Genomic DNA, 18,566 nt, shown 5'->3' on the forward strand with positions numbered 1-18,566 from the left:
TTTGTACGCGTATTTACAACGAGGCCCAAAAAGGAAGGCACATATAATAATGTACTAGCCAAGAAGTGGTTCGATCAAATGATATGATTATATGAAAGTACACGAATATGTGAACTAGCTTAAATATGTTGCTTTTTGTGATAAATAGCCGTGCTTATGCTATGTAATCATCTGCAATCTTAGTTTCACCGCCTTTGGAATATTTCTTACCATTAATCGCCGTGGAGTATTCTTCCATTAAAGGTGTAAACCATATATTCAAATCATTTTCACCCATGTTTAATAAATTTATCAATGCAGAATTTCTATAGTGTATCGTTTCCAGGTCTACAATAGTATTAGCGCTCCCATCGCCTATTAGACTAGACATTACTTTAGGTAATTCATTGATTAGAAACTTCGAAGTATATGCAAATCTCGTCAACGCTTCCACTAATTGCATTTGTTCCAAGTATGGCAATTTTAGAATAATTTCAGAGTTAAATTTGTCCTTTATTGAATCAAAACATTCTTTGTCTGTTACGAGATTTCTCAGCACTTCCATACTGTAACCGCTGATACGGAAACGGTTTACAACCAGATCCTTATGGTTCTTTATCAAATACTGCGGATTGATCAATTGTAACCACTCGTTTATCAGTTTCGTTTCAGATCCAATCTTCAGATAGTCTTTATCGATAGTCTTGAAGAAAGCAAACTCATCTTCGTCAATCCGGGAAATCTCTGCAAATAACTGCAACAAGCGGTTCTTAGAGAATGCTCTGACGTCTGGATAATTTTCTGTATCTTCAAAAAGTTTAGCAAAAATTGGCAATGTTTGCTCAACGTGTTTTAAGGCCCAATATTTATCCTGTCCTCTTATATCTAACATCAACTTGGTATAATAGTTGACTAGTTCGATAAATGCAAAAATGTCTTCCACGGATTTCAGGACTTCTTCTTTAGTAAAGCAAAATACAGCTTCTTTAAACTCAGGACCATTGATGAACGGGAACTCAATAGTCAAAAAATCGATCAATCTAACAAAAGAGACTGTTTCCATCTTGTTCTTCACATCTATTAAGAACGGTAAATTGTTATCAAACAACCGACGTCTAATTAATTCGTCTGAGCTTAATCTTTCAAAAACTTTTTCGATGGACCCAGTAAGATTATCATTTCCCAGTTTCCCATTGAAAAGAATATCCAAAAGGATATCAATAATATTAGTAGTGGCAAATAAACCCTTTGGTTGAGAATTCTCGATAATCTTACATGCTGCCACACTTAATAGATCTATCTCTGATTCTAAGGCCTTTATTAAATCCTCGGCACTATAAATTTCTAACACCTCATCAAAATCAATCATGGGCACTAGTTTGTCCAGTATATCTAACAGATAGTCGTAGTTTAGCACATCGTCGGAGACGTTCGATGTTATCAGGCGCTTGATTGTCGCCAGAAGTGGTTTGACATCCATGTCTGGAAGGGTGGCAATAGTCACCAAATTCAATGAACATTTCCTTAATAATGCGTTAATATCCCCAGATAGAACATCTTTATTAAGCTCGTTCTTTAATTTCGTAAGAAGCTCTTCTATGTAGTTTGTTTCCTTATCACTCATTGCTTCTATCTTGCTGTGTTCTTTGGTGGCAACTGTCATAAAACTTCCTTAAATTCTATTCCGCTACCAGGTTCTTTTCAAATACCTCCATCTTTAATAAGAGCAAGGCAAAAAAGAGAACGAGGCTTTCTAAAGTGGAAAGCCGCACAAATAAATAACTAAATATTGTTGTACCTAATTTATTCAACTATATTCCATGTCTAATACTAGTAAAACAGAGGTGAAATCACCAAAATCATTTGTCTTTATCTTCGTCCTTTTTTTTTTCTAAATTAACATTATTACCATTGAAGGTCGTTGGGTCTTCAGGATCATCTTGACGATCATTGTTAACAAATTGAAAAACGTTTGGGGAAACAGATCGAGATGTAGTTAGGTTCGTTTCGGAAGGGAACCTCGTTCCACTGGGCGTTAACAGAGGAGATGCATAGATCGAGGATTGGACAGGCTCCCGGAAGTTTTCATGTTGAAGACGATCTTGGGGAGTAGTCCTGAATGAAGACGTTGATGTTGTCGTTTCAGAATGTTTGAGACCAGATGATCCCTCATGCTGCGATGTACTTACGGAGTATTCATGTCCACCCCACCACGTGGAAAATCCTTTATAAAGGCGGCCCAGAATACCTGGTCCCTCCATCTCGGTTACCTTTAGCTTAGAATGTGGGGTGTCCAATGGTTTGAGCAACAAGGCTGATCTGGGAGTCAATTCCAATGTTTCTAGTGTCTTGAGCTCATCGGAATCTTTGAATGTCACTCTAGGAATGCTCCTATGGAATGAATACGGACCGTTTCCATCAGTCCTGTTAAGATCCACCCATTTTCTAACCTCGTTCAGCGTTTCTGATGAACCAAACTCATTTTTCAAAGTCTTACCATCGGTCATCCTGATTTGCAGCACGCATGTACTGCTATGTAATTTTTGTATATCTTTTATATTATCATGAACATCCAGCGGCTTAGCATCATCGAGAGTCCGGTGATGTGTTTCATCGAGAGCCCTTCTTTCTGCACGATCTGCTCTAACAAGCTTTATGATTCTTTCTCTTTCTTCTTCAGCTAGCTTCTTCTGTTTCAGTTGCTCCCGACGTTGGATTTCTAAGGTCGTCTCTGCAATTCTTTCCCTTGCGTTTTTCTTAGAGGCTTTTCTGGATGAACTTGCCTTCTTTACTAGACCTGAATTAATTTCGTTGGGCAAAGCCTCGCTAGAATTTCTGTCTTTGATGCCCAAACATGCCAACAACCTTTCCAAATGTCGATCATCTTCACCTTGAATGATCAGTTCTATCTTTCCTGCGCGTATCAAATAAACGCTGGGCAACACCACATTGGGAAACACCTGCTCAAAAAGTTTAAACTGCTCGCTACCTTTCACCAGCTTTAGCCAGATACTGTGTTCTGCTAAAACATCTAATGCTACATCATCCTCCTTAAACCAACTCTCCAACCAATGATCATCCCCTTTCGTGCTGTAAACTGCCATGGCGACACCCTGCTTAATGGAGTCATTAACCGCTTCTTCCACAGAATCTCTGAACAGTGCTTCTAACATTTAATTGCCTTTATTTGATCCGGATATCCTCGCTTCTCTTTAGGCAATACTTTTAACTCAAGCTAGGCTCCCTTTTAAATTTTCAACATGACAGCGAGGTTTGCCGAAGTTGATAAAGTACGGCTTTTAAGACAATTTTGGCAGTTGCATGATCAATAAGAGTGGCAAAACATACTAGTAAAAAAAGGTGCTTAGTATATGAGTTGCTGTTTATGAGGAGCACATATCGTTATGAGTCTCTCGCAGGTGTCACCTTTACCGCAGATCAAGGACGTTGTGCTAGGAGATACCGTTGGGCAGGGCACATTTGCCTGCGTTAAGAATGCCCATCTTCAAATGGATCCCTCTGTAATTCTAGCTGTTAAGTTTGTTCATGTCCCCACTTGTAAAAAAATGGGACTCACTGAGAAGGACATCACAAAAGAAGTGGTTTTACAATCCAAATGCTCTAAGCATCCTAATATTTTGAGACTTATAGATTGTAATGTATCTAAAGACTATATGTGGATAATTATGGAAATGGCTGATGGTGGTGACCTCTTTGATAAAATTGAACCTGATGTGGGAGTTGATTCTGACGTAGCCCAGTTTTATTTTCAACAGCTTGTCAGTGCTATTGATTATATGCATCGGAAATGTGGTGTTGCCCATCGAGACATTAAGCCTGAAAATGTCTTATTAGATAAAAACGGGAACTTGAAACTAGCTGATTTTGGGCTTGCTTCCCAGTTTAAAAGAAAAGACGGCACACTACGTGTATCCATGGATCAGAGGGGCTCTCCACCTTATATGGCCCCTGAAGTACTCTACTCCGAAGCGGGTTTTTATGCAGATCGAACAGATATATGGTCTATTGGCATTCTCCTATATGTATTATTGACCGGCCAAACGCCCTGGGAACTACCGTCGTTGGAGGATGAAGATTTTGTCTTCTTCATACAAAACGATGGAAACTTGAACTGGGGGCCTTGGTCGAAGATAGAATTTACTCATTTAAACTTACTCCGAAAGATTTTACAACCTGACCCAGTTAAGAGGGCGACTTTGGAAGCTTTGAAAGCGCATCCCTGGATATCACGTAGAGTCGTATTTGCTGGGGATGACGGCCTCTGTAATGATCCTGACCTCCTAGCTAAAAAACTCTTTTCTCACCTAAAGGTTTCATTAAGTAATGAGAATTATTTGAAATTCACCCAAGATGTAAGTTCCAACAGCAGGTACATTTCTACGCAGCCTGTCGGCAATGAGTTAGCTGAACTTGAACATGATTCAGTGCATTCTAAGGCAATAGCGAATACTCAGCGTGCATTTTCCATATATGATTCGAATATGAATGGTAACAGTGATACCTGCATGACACAAGAGGCTAAATGGACGCAATTTATAAGTAATGATATGGCCGCCTTGCAATTCCATTCCGACGAACATGATTTTACCAAACCATTTCAAAATTGTTTACAGTTCAATCCCAATAAGCTTACTAAATTTTACACTTTTCAACCTATGGATATTTTGCTGCCGATTCTAGAGAAGGCTTTAAACTTATCACGAATTAGAGTGAAACCAGATCTTTTTGCAAATTTTGAAAGATTATGCGAGTCATTAGGCTACGATAATGTTTTCCCACTTATGATAAACATCAAGACGAAAAGCAAAGGTGGTTGCCAATTATCTGGTAGTATTTCCATCATCAAGATTGAAGGAGACTTGAAAAATGTTGGATTCGAAAGGAAAACTGGTGATCCTTTAGAATGGAGAAGATTGTTCAAGAAAATTTCTACCATTTGTAGAGATATTATCTTACTTCCCAACCAAATAAAAGAGGAACCCAAAAATACGGTGATTATGCATTGATTGTTTTCTTTTTTTTTTTACATAGTATCTATTTCATTTCTTCGTTCTATGACTTTTGGAGTATATACCATTTATCACTAATAGTTTAGAGACATTTTGCATTGCATATCCAACAGATGTTAATCAGTTCATGTCATTGTCCCTGTTAGAATAGTATTCGAGCCTCATCATGAAATCCAATAATTCGATCCTCAAGTTTCTCCTTTCTTCTAGAGATATTCCGTTCAAATCTCCTGGTGTAAAACCTCTTAACCTGCTCACTAATTTTCTTGACTTTTTTGAGGAAAAGTGGACCCTTAATGAAGGCGTAGCTTCCCTAGAAGTAGCGTCTTCGTTCCCGTCCGCCGGATCACCGTCTGTATCTCTTTGCACTTGGCCCAGATGAATTTTACCATCATTTTCTTGTTTTCCTTCTGGTGCTTTTCCAACTGCAACCAAGTGGGTATTTACATTTTTAATAGTGGTGTTTGCAGCCAAGCGTGGAGGTGAATCGGGAGGCATCAATTCATGTTTTTTCAACCTTGCTTTCATCTGGTCTGTCTGGCTCTTTGGCTCTTGCATTTTTAGGGATTTGAAAATAGGTATACGTATCTCCGGTAGCACTGAAGTATCTGCTACTTCAAATTCTTCTTTTGTGAGACTTGTTTCTCTCGATGCTTCTTGTTCCATTGTTTTTAAAAAGCCTTCATCGTCTCCATGGTCTTCAACTATAACGAAGTCGTCCTTCGCGGTGACCTCTTTTCCACCTTTGTGCTGGCCATTCAACTCCTTATTGGGCTTAGTTGTTCCAGTTTCTCTAGCTTTTTCCACAGTACACTGTCCCTGCATGTTACAAGTCCTCTCATTATTTCCCTTCTCACTGCCCATTGTATCTATTTCATGGCTCAGATTTTCTCCCGAAACCGCATCATGTTCATTTGCACTAGAATGCAACGTACTAGTTTTCGGTTCACCTTTTCTCATAAAGGTATTTGGCAGTAGAATTTCACCTGGGCTCCCAATTTTATTATGCATATCTTTTTTATTGATTGATGTAGCTTCTCCAATGGCACACATTTGGCTTTTGTCTTTCATTGCATCATCTTTTGAAGTTTTTTTATCCACAAGTTGCTTATGTGTGTTCCAGCTTTCTGTGAGCAATTTGCTATTAACTTCACGAGCAAAACCATGTTCGTCTCGCCTGTAGTCTTGCCGGTCCTGTTCTTTTACGTCATCCTTACCCATGAGTTGTTCTTTGGAATCCAAAGGGGCAATTAATAAGTCTTGACTAAAACCGGTCCCTATGTTTTTAATATCCTTTGAAGTTGAAGAAGATGGCTGAATAATCACATTTTTAATGTTGATATCTATACTCTTAGTACTACGCGATATCGCTTCGTGTTCAGAAGCTGAAACACTCACCACCCTTTTACTTTTCTTAATTTCGTTTACCTGAAACCTTGATTTCTCAGCCTCAGAGTCTGAATTTATTTTGGGAGAACGCTGTAGAGAGTCATCGGTATGTACATTTTGACCGCATTTAGTGTCAATAACTTTTTTTGTTACTTCCGTCTGTTCACCAATAAAAGTCTTTGCTTCTTGGCCCACTTTCACTTCAGAAGAATTTTCCTCGGCATCATCTTCATGAAGCTCTGATACTTCCGTATCATCACTCTTACTGTATTGGATATCTTTATGGTTAACAGTCTCGTTATTTATTTGTGTACTTTTTGCCTGTTGATCTATTTCTTCGACGCTTTCATTATCCACTTCTTCTAATGTCTCGTCAGTAAATGATCTTCCCAGTTTAGAGGGTATTTCCTGCTGTGTGAGCTTCATGATTGGGATGTTTTTAACCTTTCTTATGTAAAAATCTTCTGCATCAGCCCGTAAAAGTAATTGTGATGAGGACGGAAGATCCTTTATACCTTGTGTAGCGGGAACTTGAATTTCTTCAATATTCGATGCTTTTTGCAAATTTTGTGGAACGCTCTTATCATTCTCTAAGCCTTGTGGTGTGTGTATTGAGATATCATTGCGCGTATCATCTGCCTCCTTATCAGGGTCTCTTTGATTTGCTACTTCTGAATCATGGATCCACTTTTCTATCGTTTTTAATGTTGCATTATAAGTCCTTTTATCTTTGAACTTCCGATTATGTGATTTAATAATATCAACTAGTAAATGAACCAAATCTATACTTTGACGGTCAGGATTTGCCGGTAATATGCTAATAAGCATGGAAAAGAATTTCTTAGCAGCACCCCGGGAAAGAGGTTTGGTAAGGTATAGCAGAACCAGTTCGCAAAACATTTTAGTACCATTGTCATGGTTTTGCTTGTTTGACCTACTAACTGGATCCAGCAAGAAAATGAAAAATGATTCTTTCAATCTTTCCAAAATTGAAAGTTCCTTGCGTGCAATGATCTTTTCAAGTAACTCGAACTTGTATTCGCTATCGGCACTCCCAATATTTTCAGCAAGTACTGTTAGCAAAGCCTCATTTGGCTTGCCTCTATACGTTATTAGTCCCAACAGTAGTTTCGGGTTTATTTTTAAAAGAATTTCATCATTCATAGTTTCACAGAATTCATCCAGAATATTCACTGTGCTATTGTCTATGCAGAAGTCCAATAACTCGCTAAATAACGGTTCAATTGGATTTTTCGTAGCTTGTTGAAGAAGTTCTCTAATTATATTCGATTTTTCCAATTCATCGGAAGGAGTGTGTAACAAGATATTCTTTATTTCTGGAAAGTTTTTATTTATCTGATCAAGTTCTTGGCCCTCCAATAACCAACAAATTATGATCAGCTGTTCGGCATGCTTGAATGATTGTATATTTGCAACGAAATAGGACGTCCTACTACGTGGTAATAATTCCAGTAGTAAATCAGAATTGACATCAGAAATATAGCTCAATAAATTAGGATTAGAGCAAACACAGTATTCCAAGATACTCATGAATTTGTTTTGTATCAAAAATGGAAGCAAACCCACGAATAGCTCAGTGTTTCCTGGCAAAGAGGTTTTTAATAGCGCAACTAGATCCGTATCCAGTTTATTTTTATTTTTTGAAACGTAGCTTTGAATGAAATAAATAAAATTATCGTTTGACCATTTGGACACATGAATTAATGCAAAAAGGTTAACTGGAAAAGAGAGCTTCAAACACAGGTCCAGAAAGTTTTCAATGGAGTGTTCGTTTGGAACTTGATCTACAATGCCTGCCAAACTTTGGAATTCCTTGAAGGATATGTTCGGCGCTAGCAGTATTGAACCGACCCAATTCTGGGCATATATTTCAGTTTTCTTATCCTTTAACTCTAGAAACTTTTCCATTATCACAAACTCAGATGTCTCGTTCCGAGATTTCCGAATAACATCTTTCAACAGGTTAAGTGTTATATTTTCTTGTGGACTGCCGATTTGTGAAAATCGGATATTGAAGTTTATCAATGATGAATCATTCTTTCTTAAGAACAAGTCTAAAAATGCGTGAACAAACGAAGAACATACAGCTCCAAAAAATTCACGAAAAATTGGTTTATCTTTGTTATTTTCTGCAACTTCCAAAATCAAACTACTGAAAGCCTCTAAATGGCTCTGATCTTTTCTATCTTCTGGGAGATGTTTCAAAGATGTAAGAATCAAATCATGGGCTAAGTTGACATTAGACATGGCTGTCTTTACGCCCTGAAACACGACCTTCATAATTTTGTCATATGCGGATTTGATAATTGATAAAGGTAAGCTCGAAATGTCTTTGATTTTCACACCTTCTGAGGCTATTACACTCATAGAATGAATATGCTTTTTGTTTTTCCTCTCCAACACAACATCAGAATTCTTACCCCCAATTAGTAAATGCAAAACTGTTAAGGGCACATTCTGTAATTGAATAGAGTTATAGTTGAAAACAAAATTTTCATAAATTGGGGCAATTAAACTGTCCCAAAAAAGGTTGAACATATCCATGGATAAATTTTTATTACTTGTGAATGCAGTGTAAACGACACCCAGAAAATGGTAAATGATTCCTTCTCTAGCACTCGGATCATTTACGTGTGGCAATGTCATCTGAAAAGGAGTTTGTAATAGTGACAGTAACCTTTCGTTCTTTTCTTCATTTTTCAAAGATATTTTTGTACAAATGCAGTAAGTAATAATTCTCCAAACCTTAATAGACATTAAGCGGGTCTTCGGTTGCTCGTTCATAAAGCACAAATGATTTAGATCGAACCATGTTTTGCTGGATTCCGATATCAAATCATATACTGTCTTTCCGTTATCGTATAGCAGTCCAGTCATGGAAAGCCATAAGTCCATTGCTAGTTTATTGTCATTTTTTTTCACAATGTAATATTTTATTTGCTCCGTCAGCAGATGGCCTATTGTGATTTTGTCAAGATCGCCAGCATCATTTGAGTTTAACGGTAATCTAGATAAAAACTTTTTATTAATTGTTTCTGTTACAGGCGAAACCATAACACATTGGTAAATCCTTTCATGTTCTTCTACGAAGTCTAGACACTTTTTCAGGAGTTCCAGCAACACAACTATGGAAGTGATGAGAATCTTCATAGAATAAACCTCATCCCCAATTATAATTCTGGGTAGTACTTCACCTGGTAGCCAAGAAGTTACTGTTTCAATCATTAACTTTGGATACTTACTCAAAAATCCTCTGATGAGTAGCAGTTTTTCGCATATTAGGTTGTTGCTATTGATTTCTATTATTTCAGTGAAAGTGTCAATGATTGGCTTGATTTCCTCATCACTTAAGAAAAAAGTACCGAATTTCTCATCTCTTAAGAAAGATACTTGAGCAGTAATTATTATCTTATTTGAATTTTCACTTTTTAGTGCTTTATTTGTCCATTCGTAAATAACTTTCAGTTGATTCACTAGATCTGGTCTTTTCATTAGCCATTTCATGATTTTGAAATTGGACATAATAGCCCCGAAAAACCGTACCATTTGAACATACAGCCTGATTACGAATGGATTTTTCTTTTCACTAAAACTCAGCAATGTGTCCTGAGTCATCTGTAGATGAGGCATGCATATTTCGATAATAGTTTCTACATTAATGATGAGAATGTTGAATTTCTGATCAACTTCGTTAACATTTTTTGCCGTTAAAATGGGGATAATATTGTTAAATGTCGCATATACCTCAAATCTTCTGGCCACATATTCTTCCGATTCCTGGCGCAGAATGCTCAGTCCACCCTCAATTATATCCTTAAACTCTGAAACGCTTTCGTTATCAATTAAACTATGGATTTCGCCGCTAACCCAATAATCCAAAGTACGAGGATTTATTCCAGTAGTTTCCTTATAAGGCGATGTAAAAATGTTACCGTTGTGCAACTGGTGCTGAGAATGTTGGAGTTTGTTGTAGCTTAGGTCACTTACAGTTCTCGTCGACGGCATTCTGTTCCTTAAAATTGATTTGCCCGGTTTACTTGATGGAGAAGGTTTTGGTGAAGAACCTGGTATGTGGTGAATTGGTGACGATTCTATTCTATCAGAAAAAGCTACACTTTTTGTCACTGGAGATACGTTGTTACTGTTTGAAGCAGATATTTCAGGTAGACTTTGCATTAGCTTACTTTGTGTATCTTCTAAGCTTATATGTTCGTGACTTTCTGACAAATGCAACTGATCGTTTTCGTTAATACTTGGAGATACTAGCTTTCGTCTCTTTGGAGTTGGTGATAAATCGCTTTGTATGTGCATATGGGCTTGTGGAGAAGGCGGAGGTGGCAATTTGGCCTTCATCCATGGAGAGTTCCCACTGGAATGGGCATCTTGTTGAGACCTTCGAAGAATGTGCTGATCGATTCGATCTATGGTATGCTTCTTCTTATCTGAAAAATCGTTGGACATTGCAAGGCTAACAGAAAAAAACGTAACTTAGTGTGGACAAATGATTCCTTCTGAATGCCTGAGATTCTATAACGTGGGCGAATTGCGCTCAAACTCCTGTATTGGTGCGTTACTGTAATTTGATCTTTATGCTGATGAGTAGCCAATTATTAAAAACCGACGCGTCGGTCAATTATTTTAGCTTTTAATGCAATGAAATATGGTGTAAGAAATGAGGTGAGAAAACTTGATCGGTTGAAATATTATGAGGCCCGGATATTCTAGCTGTGATACTTTTCTTGATTGATTGATTATGTACATTTGGAGATTTCTATGACTCAAATTTACGCTTGACCTACTACTTTCTTAAGGTTTCGTAACAGATAGAAGAAGTTAATCTACATTTTAGCCAAAAAAAGTTCTTGTTCCTCTCTTTATAAGAGAAGAAAATTGCATATCCAACTTACATTTAGTTATATACTTACATGATAAAGAGTCTATGTGTACTTCATATTAACTTCAGCTATCTCCCTACATATTATGTGCCAGTCTATAATTCTATCCTTGTTGTGGCTACCGTGTTTTTTCCACCATTTGAACAGTTCGTATACAAAGAATAAACTCGGCTGAATAATAACATTCAACCTTCTCACTCTCACAAATACGTAAGCGCTTGCCAAATCACAGTGAAGCCATCTCATGCATTCGGCAATGCAAACTGTTGCGGATCTAGACACTCCGACCATGCAGTGCACCAAAACCTTCCCCCCCATCCTTTCAGAATTATTAATAAACTCCAAAATGTCGTCTAATCGATGAAAAAGCGGGTCTTTCCCATTATCGTCTAAATTTTCGATCTGACAAATCTGAAAACCGGAATTCTCCTTTATCACTACGGTACTATCATTATCCTGATCGTTATCAATCGTGGTACCAGCTCTGGGCCTGCTTTTAGTACCAATAGTATTAATTGTGGCCCCGTTCGTGTTCGTCAAGGTAATAGCACGGTGTGATCTCACAGGGTAAACGGCCTTTTCTATATTTTGTGTCCACGCTACCACTTCACCCACGGAAACTATGTGTGTAATTCCTAAGGACTTGAGTAAAACAGGATTTTGAGCATGATCCAGGGACCCCAAATACAAATGCTGCAAAATCTGTGATGGTAGTGGGCCCTTTAAATTGACATAGTTAGACTCCGGGGGAATCTTTACGAAGAATATATTACTAAAAAGTTCCGATGATATGCGCAGTTGAAAACTTTTAGTTTTGTCTTTCACTAAATCAGTGAATAATTTTGCATTAACTTCTCTTTGAGGGCTAAACTCACGCAAAATAGACTGCAAATGACCCAAAATCTGCAAGTCTGATGGAAACAGGAAAAATGGTCTTGGGTGTATCTTTAAAAGTGCCTCCTGCAATGGAATATCAAAATGAAATATAATATATGCTGCTAATAATAATGAAGTTTCTGTATATCCATCATTACAATACATGAATGTTAATAGCCCTTGAAGGTGTGATACCTGGTGTATCAGATAACAAACATTTAAAAGAATTTCAACAGACTGAATGTTCAAGTTTCCCAAACCTATAGTACCTGAGGCAGGGAAACTTAAATGCAAATATTCTTGAGGGTTTGGTATCTCGTCGAGTAACGAACATAGATATGATTGAATTTTTGTTAATGATGGCATCGACGACTTCGATGTACATTTTATAATTAGTTTCCATGCTTCTTTTGTATTTGGAATATTATATAATTGAGAAATGGAAGCAACGGGATCATCTGGATCATAGGATAAGGTTCTTAATGACACTATACTCGTATTTTCTTGGGAATACTTGGACAGGGACAAATTTTTATTTTTGATAATTTGATAATTTTGCCAATCAGTAGTATTACCGCATATCAAACCTGTTTCGTCCAATCTTGTTGCTGAAGTGAGCTTATTTAATTCCAACTTCTCACACAAAACCATGTTCCTATCAAAGTTATTAAAGCATATTATTTCACTGGGTGACGAACATAAGTTTAAAGGTGAGCAATTACTGGTAGACTCCTTCTCTAATAAGGGTGTGCCAATTAAGCTCTTAGGTATATCTGTGTTAAAGCTTTGGTAGGTGCAAATAAAAAGGCTCGTTTTGTAACATGGTTCTTGGCAGTCAACATAACCACTTTGAACAAACATTAGACAAATTTGTAAAAGTAATGCAAGTGAAGTGCAATTTGGGCAATCACAATCATGCATGCCCATCAGCATTGTGCCGTCTATGGTTTTGTCATTCCGCGAACAGTAAATTACTATATTATCAGCCATTTCTACCATCTTAGCACATTGAAGGTCAAATCTTCTAAACAGACCTCTCCTACCCCAAACGTCCTTTTTGCTCGATTGAAACGTAACATTGGATCCAACTTTGTTGCTAGGATCATTTTTTAATTCTAATGATAGTCCATGAGGGTCCACTTTTAAAAATGGTAAGACGCTATGCCTATGACAAAAGGCAGCGACGTTTTCCAAATCAATGTCATCCACTTGCAATTCCAGTTGGCGTACCTGAAACTTTAACAGGTTCAGGAGTTCCTTACTGCTACTGGGATAGTTGAATCCGTTCACTTCACCTTCACTTTCGCGAGCATCATAATGAACATGCATAGAAGTGTGCACCTTCCAGGGCAGGAAGATGTCATTAACTTCAAGAGAACCACGCAAGAGCGCAGAGCCGTTCACATTAGATTCTGATTTGACTATCGCCAGCGAGTGAGGAAAATCTGGCGGCTGACCAAAAGAAATATCATGGGCCCAAGGAAACATTTCTTTGCATTCAGGCCATTCAGCACCCTGGTGGAGTTGCACGAGGTCGTGCAGCTCACCAGGCGTGATCGAGGGCACTTCCAAAACCATGGTTGATACTGTAGTTTGCTATACCCGCCCCTTCTACCTCAATGACAATATTCTCTCGTTATACTTATTCCTTATTCCCCTTCTTCTTGTTCCTTTCTCCCTGACATCTTCAATGTTCACAGTTTTGCACGTATTATCCGTTTGAAATGTTCATTTATTACGCGAAATTAGCAGCTTCAAGCCTTGTCAGACCAACTGGTAAAAGACAGGCAACCCATCAATAGTACCGCAAGAAATGTCCGATCTAGTTAGAGAAAAGGCGCCTGCCTTCCCCATATCCAAAGTCAAGAAGATTGCCAAATGCGATCCGGAGTATGTTATTACATCTAATGCAGCAGTATCGGCGACCGCGTTTGCTGCAGAGTTATTTGTACAGAACCTGGTGGAGGAATCACTGGTATTAGCGCAGCTGAACTCGAGGGGCAAATCAAGTCTACGACTAAGTTTGGCTTCTATTGAAGAATGTGTGGAAAAGAGAGAAAATTTTAGATTCTTAGAAGACGTTATCAAACAATTAAAGAAAAATAGCATACATGACAAGAAGGGGCAACTGGGAAGGCAACCTGACTTGGATGACCAACAAGTTGCCAAAGAAGAGCTACAACCGGACCAAGATGATGATGAGGGCGCAGAAATCGAAGAAGACGAAGAAGACGAAGAAGAACAAGAGCCCGAAGAAGACGATTCTGTACAGGAGGAAGAACTCATGGATGATCATGAAGGCAACAAAGACGACAAGCCTACGCGTAGTGTGGCCGGTCTGCTGTCCAGGTTCCAGTACCAATCCGCACCGGATACTGGCGAGCATTCGGGTTCCTCTGATGTGGAAACATACGATGGGAAGAGCATAGACGATTAGTATTGTGAAGTCTACAACTATACTATGTTATATATATTATACATACAAACCCTAATTGAGGACTCTAAGCATCGAAAGGTTTATTTGAGTAATATCGTAGGTCTCAAGCTTACTTTCTTAGGTGTCATTTATCAAATCAGGAAAAAGTTAGGTCTTTTAGGCTAAAAGTCATTAGGCACGAAAACCCTACTTTGTAAATTTGGAAAAAAGAAAAGAAACAAATTTCAATAATAAGTGAAAATATAGTACGTAATTGATATATTACCATCTATAGGCGGATAATGCACTAGGCACCCGAGAACAGCCATAATACTATACCGTTTACGATGTCCAAAAAACAAGAATACATTGCGCCAATAAAATATCAAAATAGTTTGCCCGTACCACAGTTACCTCCCAAACTTCTCGCCTATCCAGAAGCTCCGGAAACAAACCCAGATTCGTCCCAGTTGATCAATTCGCTATATGTCAAGACGAACATCTCTAATCTCATTCAACAAGATGAAGATTTAGGTATGCCTGTTGATTTGATGAAATTTCCGGGCCTATTGAACAAATTAGATTCTAAATTGCTTTATGGATTCGATAATGTTAAATTGGACAAAGACGATCGAATTTTACTAAGGGACCCTAGAATAGACAGACTAACTAAGACCGACATGTCCAAGGTCACTTTCTTAAGACGTACTGAATATGTCTCCAACACAATTGCTGCCCAAGATTCCACGTCTTTGAAAAGGAAGAGGCGTTTGGACAATGAAGGCTCGGATGATGAAAATCTTGACGTCAATCATATAGTTAGTAGAGTAGAGGGAACCTTTAACAACACAGATACATGGAAACATCCAGTAAAGAAAGGCGTTAAGATGGTTAAGAAATGGGACTTATTGCCTGATACGGCGTCAATGGACCAAAACTATTTCATCATGAAATTCATGGGTAGCGCTTCATTAGATACTAAAGAAAAGAAAGCTTTGAATACAGGCATATTTAGGCCTTTGGAATTGGAGGAAGATGAATGGATTTCCATGTATGCCACTGATCATAAAGATTCCGCTATTCTAGAAACTGAACTGGAAAAGGGTATGGATGAAATGGACGATGACTCTCATGAAGGCAAGATCTACAAATTCAAAAGAATAAGGGACTATGATATGAAACAAGTGGCCGAAAAGCCAATGACTGAGCTAGCCATACGTCTGAACGACAAAGATGGCGTAGCTTATTACAAACCTTTACGTTCAAAGATTGAATTAAGGCGTAGAAGAGTTAATGACATTATTAAGCCATTAGTAAAGGAGCACGATATAGACCAATTGAATATCACTCTAAGAAACCCTAGCACTAAAGAAGCTAATGTAAGGKACAAGCTAAGAATGAAATTTGATCCTATAAATTTCGCTACCGTGGACGAAGAAGGCGATGAAGAGGAGGAACAACAGGAAGAAGATACTAAGGGTGAATCAGCTGAAGACCTCAAAGAGGAGCCCAAAGAAGAAACGGAGGGTAAGCAAAACGAAGAAAGCAAACAAAGCGAAGAGCCAGTGGTTGATGAACCTGAAACTCTAAATAATGCCGGTACAAAACAAACGCCAGAAATACAAGACGAAGGCATTCCACAAGAAGAGTAACAACAAATTCAAGAAAAACAAGGGAAATAAATTAATGCAAGCTCGAGGTTTTTTCATAATTGTCGGGAATAAAAAGCCGAAATAAATACTATAAATATGCATTATTTAATGTAATAAAAGACAACAATCAAACAAGTAAACGGAACTCCAAATGCAAATCAGACTATTGAAGCTCAATTTTTTTTGATAATTAATGCTCCAGTTTGCCAGCCACCGGCGGTTACACTGACACAAATATATTCTTCAGGTAACTCTATTTTGGTGGGCTTGACCACCTTGATATTCCTTTGCCCTTCCCAATTGCCAATGTGTAATTCGTTAACCATTCTTTCAGAAGGACCGAGCCCTAAACATCCACAATCTTGGCTTTCTACACCCCAAGAATACAAATGACCAGATTCAGTTAGCGCGACGGTATGGTAGTCACCACTTGCCACGGATATAACCTTTTCCTCTATGTCTATTTCCGTTAAGCTTTCTTTATCAACATCTCCATTTGAAATCTTCAAAGTATAACAATGGGTATCAGTAAATACTATCAAGGCGGCAAAACAGACGTTAATCTTACATAACCTACCAACAATGTTCAGATCTACCACTTGGCTCAACCCATGGTGATACTTCCATAATTTATCGCCATCGTTATTGATATAGAAAACACAATTATCTTGTAGACATGCAAAATCAATGACCCTAGAATTGCCATTAATATCACTGGTATTTGGGATAATTTCATATTTTGCAAAAGAAAAGCTCTTACCTTTTTCAACAGCCTCTCTTTCGCTCCATGCGACTAGCCCAACCTTATATATGTAGCAACAATTGAAATTCCAACCGCATGCAATTTTCAGAATTGGATTCGTTATCCGGCTAGGCATATTTGCAAACTCGATTTTAACACCTTGGTCAGATTCTGGGGAGTCCCATGAGTAGATGTTATTGTCTCTGTCCATTGCCAAAAAATGGCTTCTTCCAGAAGTTACAGCAACATATTGAATATCATTAAACGTTTCCAAATTATCATCGCTACTACTGTACAATGGAAAGGAGTTTCTTGCAAAAACTCTCCTAATATGATTATTTCCCGGAACTGCTTTGGTAGCGCTTCGCTCTAACATTTCTATTTCGCTATAAATATTATCATGAGGCCCTATCGCAGGCATGGTAGTTCTGGGCACACCACCGTAGTTTCTTCCGGGAGAGGGACTGGGCACTTGTGCTTGTCCCCTGTCAGTAGTAGTGGTTTGAACTGAAGTTGAGTGTCTTTCTCCTGGTTCATGGACAGTGGATGGATGGCTGTTGCTCATTCTTCTTCCGTGAAATGTCCCTGTGGTGTTTACAGTACCCCCACTACTACGACTTGTGATTCGAGGATAGGACCTCTCCATATTGTGAATCATTTCTCTAAAGGGATTGTAATCATGCTGTGAACCAGTGGGGCCCGGTCCTTTGCAGCCCCCAGAGAAAGTAGATCCAGTACTATATAAATTTCCGGATTCAGTCAGTATTTGAAAAGAAAACCCCCCGCTGGAGACTTGAGCTATAATTTCATCTCCGTCTTTCTTGATTGCATTTAACGAATCCTCTGGAGAACAAAAGCCACTTCTGGACCTGGTTCTACTGTTGAACCACGGAACTTCCGTAGGGATATTAACACCATATTTAAATCTCGGACTTGGTCCATTTAATGATGTAGCTGCCAATTCACTATTTGAACTGCCAGTAAACCCTAACCTTCCGTGCTTTAAGTAACCCCAACTATAAAACTTGGCATCGTATGCCCGTAACTGATAAATATCTTGCCAAGACAAATCGGGGTATGCTTCCCTTAAAATGCTTTCTGTGCAAGTCTTGAACTCGGCTGAATTTTGACATTGGAAAGGTTCATCATTTGTTCTCAGTGTACCAAATGCCTTGTGAAATAATTCATGCCACAAAGTTTTAGAGTGGTCAAAATCTAGCAACGTGTTATAGTATTTGTTCGTTTGCGACAGGTTCTTAATATCATCAGTAGTCAAAAATGGTAAAGCAGCTTGGACAATGTCTGGAGGCAACCCTACCTCTAATTCATTCTCTTTACCTTCAATCTCACTCATACTTTACTCTTTTATGTATAGTTTTGTAGTGTGTATGCCCTCTTGAAGGTGAACTGTACTCCAAAAAGGGGTTGGCGCTTTTATATGATCTTGATGTATTTATTATCGTCATAATAAATACAAGGGACAGGGCGAACCGCCTGAAAATCACACTCCGTAATGACTTCAAGATCGAAATTAAAATTATTAAATATAAATCCATTGATTATTAT

General features: G+C 38.2%; 8 protein-coding genes across 8 annotated transcripts; 3 read left to right on the forward strand and 5 right to left on the reverse strand.

Annotated features, from left to right (window-relative positions):
• Positions 1-154: 154 nt before the first annotated feature.
• HSM3 (Hsm3p) lies at positions 155-1,642 on the reverse strand (the record flags this gene model as incomplete). The annotated part of the gene is made up of 1 exon (XM_018364498.1): positions 155-1,642. One exon carries the CDS (start codon positions 1,640-1,642, stop codon positions 155-157), a length of 1,488 nt encoding a protein of 495 aa, XP_018223299.1.
• A 196-nt stretch (positions 1,643-1,838) lies between these two features.
• Positions 1,839-3,152, reverse strand: UBX7 (Ubx7p; the record flags this gene model as incomplete). The annotated part of the gene is made up of 1 exon (XM_018364499.1): positions 1,839-3,152. One exon carries the CDS (start codon positions 3,150-3,152, stop codon positions 1,839-1,841), a length of 1,314 nt encoding a protein of 437 aa, XP_018223300.1.
• Positions 3,153-3,383: 231 nt separating this feature from the next.
• CHK1 (serine/threonine protein kinase CHK1) lies at positions 3,384-5,006 on the forward strand (the record flags this gene model as incomplete). Its single annotated transcript, XM_018364500.1, has 1 exon — positions 3,384-5,006. The coding sequence occupies one exon, from the start codon at positions 3,384-3,386 to the stop codon at positions 5,004-5,006; it is 1,623 nt and encodes a 540-aa protein (XP_018223301.1).
• Positions 5,007-5,129: 123 nt separating this feature from the next.
• Positions 5,130-10,880, reverse strand: RIF1 (DNA-binding protein RIF1; the record flags this gene model as incomplete). Its single annotated transcript, XM_018364501.1, has 1 exon — positions 5,130-10,880. One exon carries the CDS (start codon positions 10,878-10,880, stop codon positions 5,130-5,132), a length of 5,751 nt encoding a protein of 1,916 aa, XP_018223302.1.
• Positions 10,881-11,356: 476 nt separating this feature from the next.
• PPS1 (tyrosine/serine/threonine protein phosphatase PPS1) lies at positions 11,357-13,768 on the reverse strand (the record flags this gene model as incomplete). Its single annotated transcript, XM_018364502.1, has 1 exon — positions 11,357-13,768. One exon carries the CDS (start codon positions 13,766-13,768, stop codon positions 11,357-11,359), a length of 2,412 nt encoding a protein of 803 aa, XP_018223303.1.
• Positions 13,769-14,003: 235 nt separating this feature from the next.
• DPB3 (DNA polymerase epsilon noncatalytic subunit) lies at positions 14,004-14,627 on the forward strand (the record flags this gene model as incomplete). The annotated part of the gene is made up of 1 exon (XM_018364503.1): positions 14,004-14,627. One exon carries the CDS (start codon positions 14,004-14,006, stop codon positions 14,625-14,627), a length of 624 nt encoding a protein of 207 aa, XP_018223304.1.
• A 326-nt stretch (positions 14,628-14,953) lies between these two features.
• On the forward strand, positions 14,954-16,258 carry PAF1 (Paf1p; the record flags this gene model as incomplete). Its single annotated transcript, XM_018364504.1, has 1 exon — positions 14,954-16,258. One exon carries the CDS (start codon positions 14,954-14,956, stop codon positions 16,256-16,258), a length of 1,305 nt encoding a protein of 434 aa, XP_018223305.1.
• A 173-nt stretch (positions 16,259-16,431) lies between these two features.
• SAF1 (SCF ubiquitin ligase complex subunit SAF1) lies at positions 16,432-18,354 on the reverse strand (the record flags this gene model as incomplete). Its single annotated transcript, XM_018364505.1, has 1 exon — positions 16,432-18,354. One exon carries the CDS (start codon positions 18,352-18,354, stop codon positions 16,432-16,434), a length of 1,923 nt encoding a protein of 640 aa, XP_018223306.1.
• Between the last annotated feature and the right edge of the window lie 212 nt (positions 18,355-18,566).

Source organism: Saccharomyces eubayanus, chromosome IV (assembly GCF_001298625.1).
Source record: "Saccharomyces eubayanus strain FM1318 chromosome IV, whole genome shotgun sequence".
Taxonomy (NCBI): Eukaryota; Fungi; Ascomycota; class Saccharomycetes; order Saccharomycetales; family Saccharomycetaceae; genus Saccharomyces; species Saccharomyces eubayanus.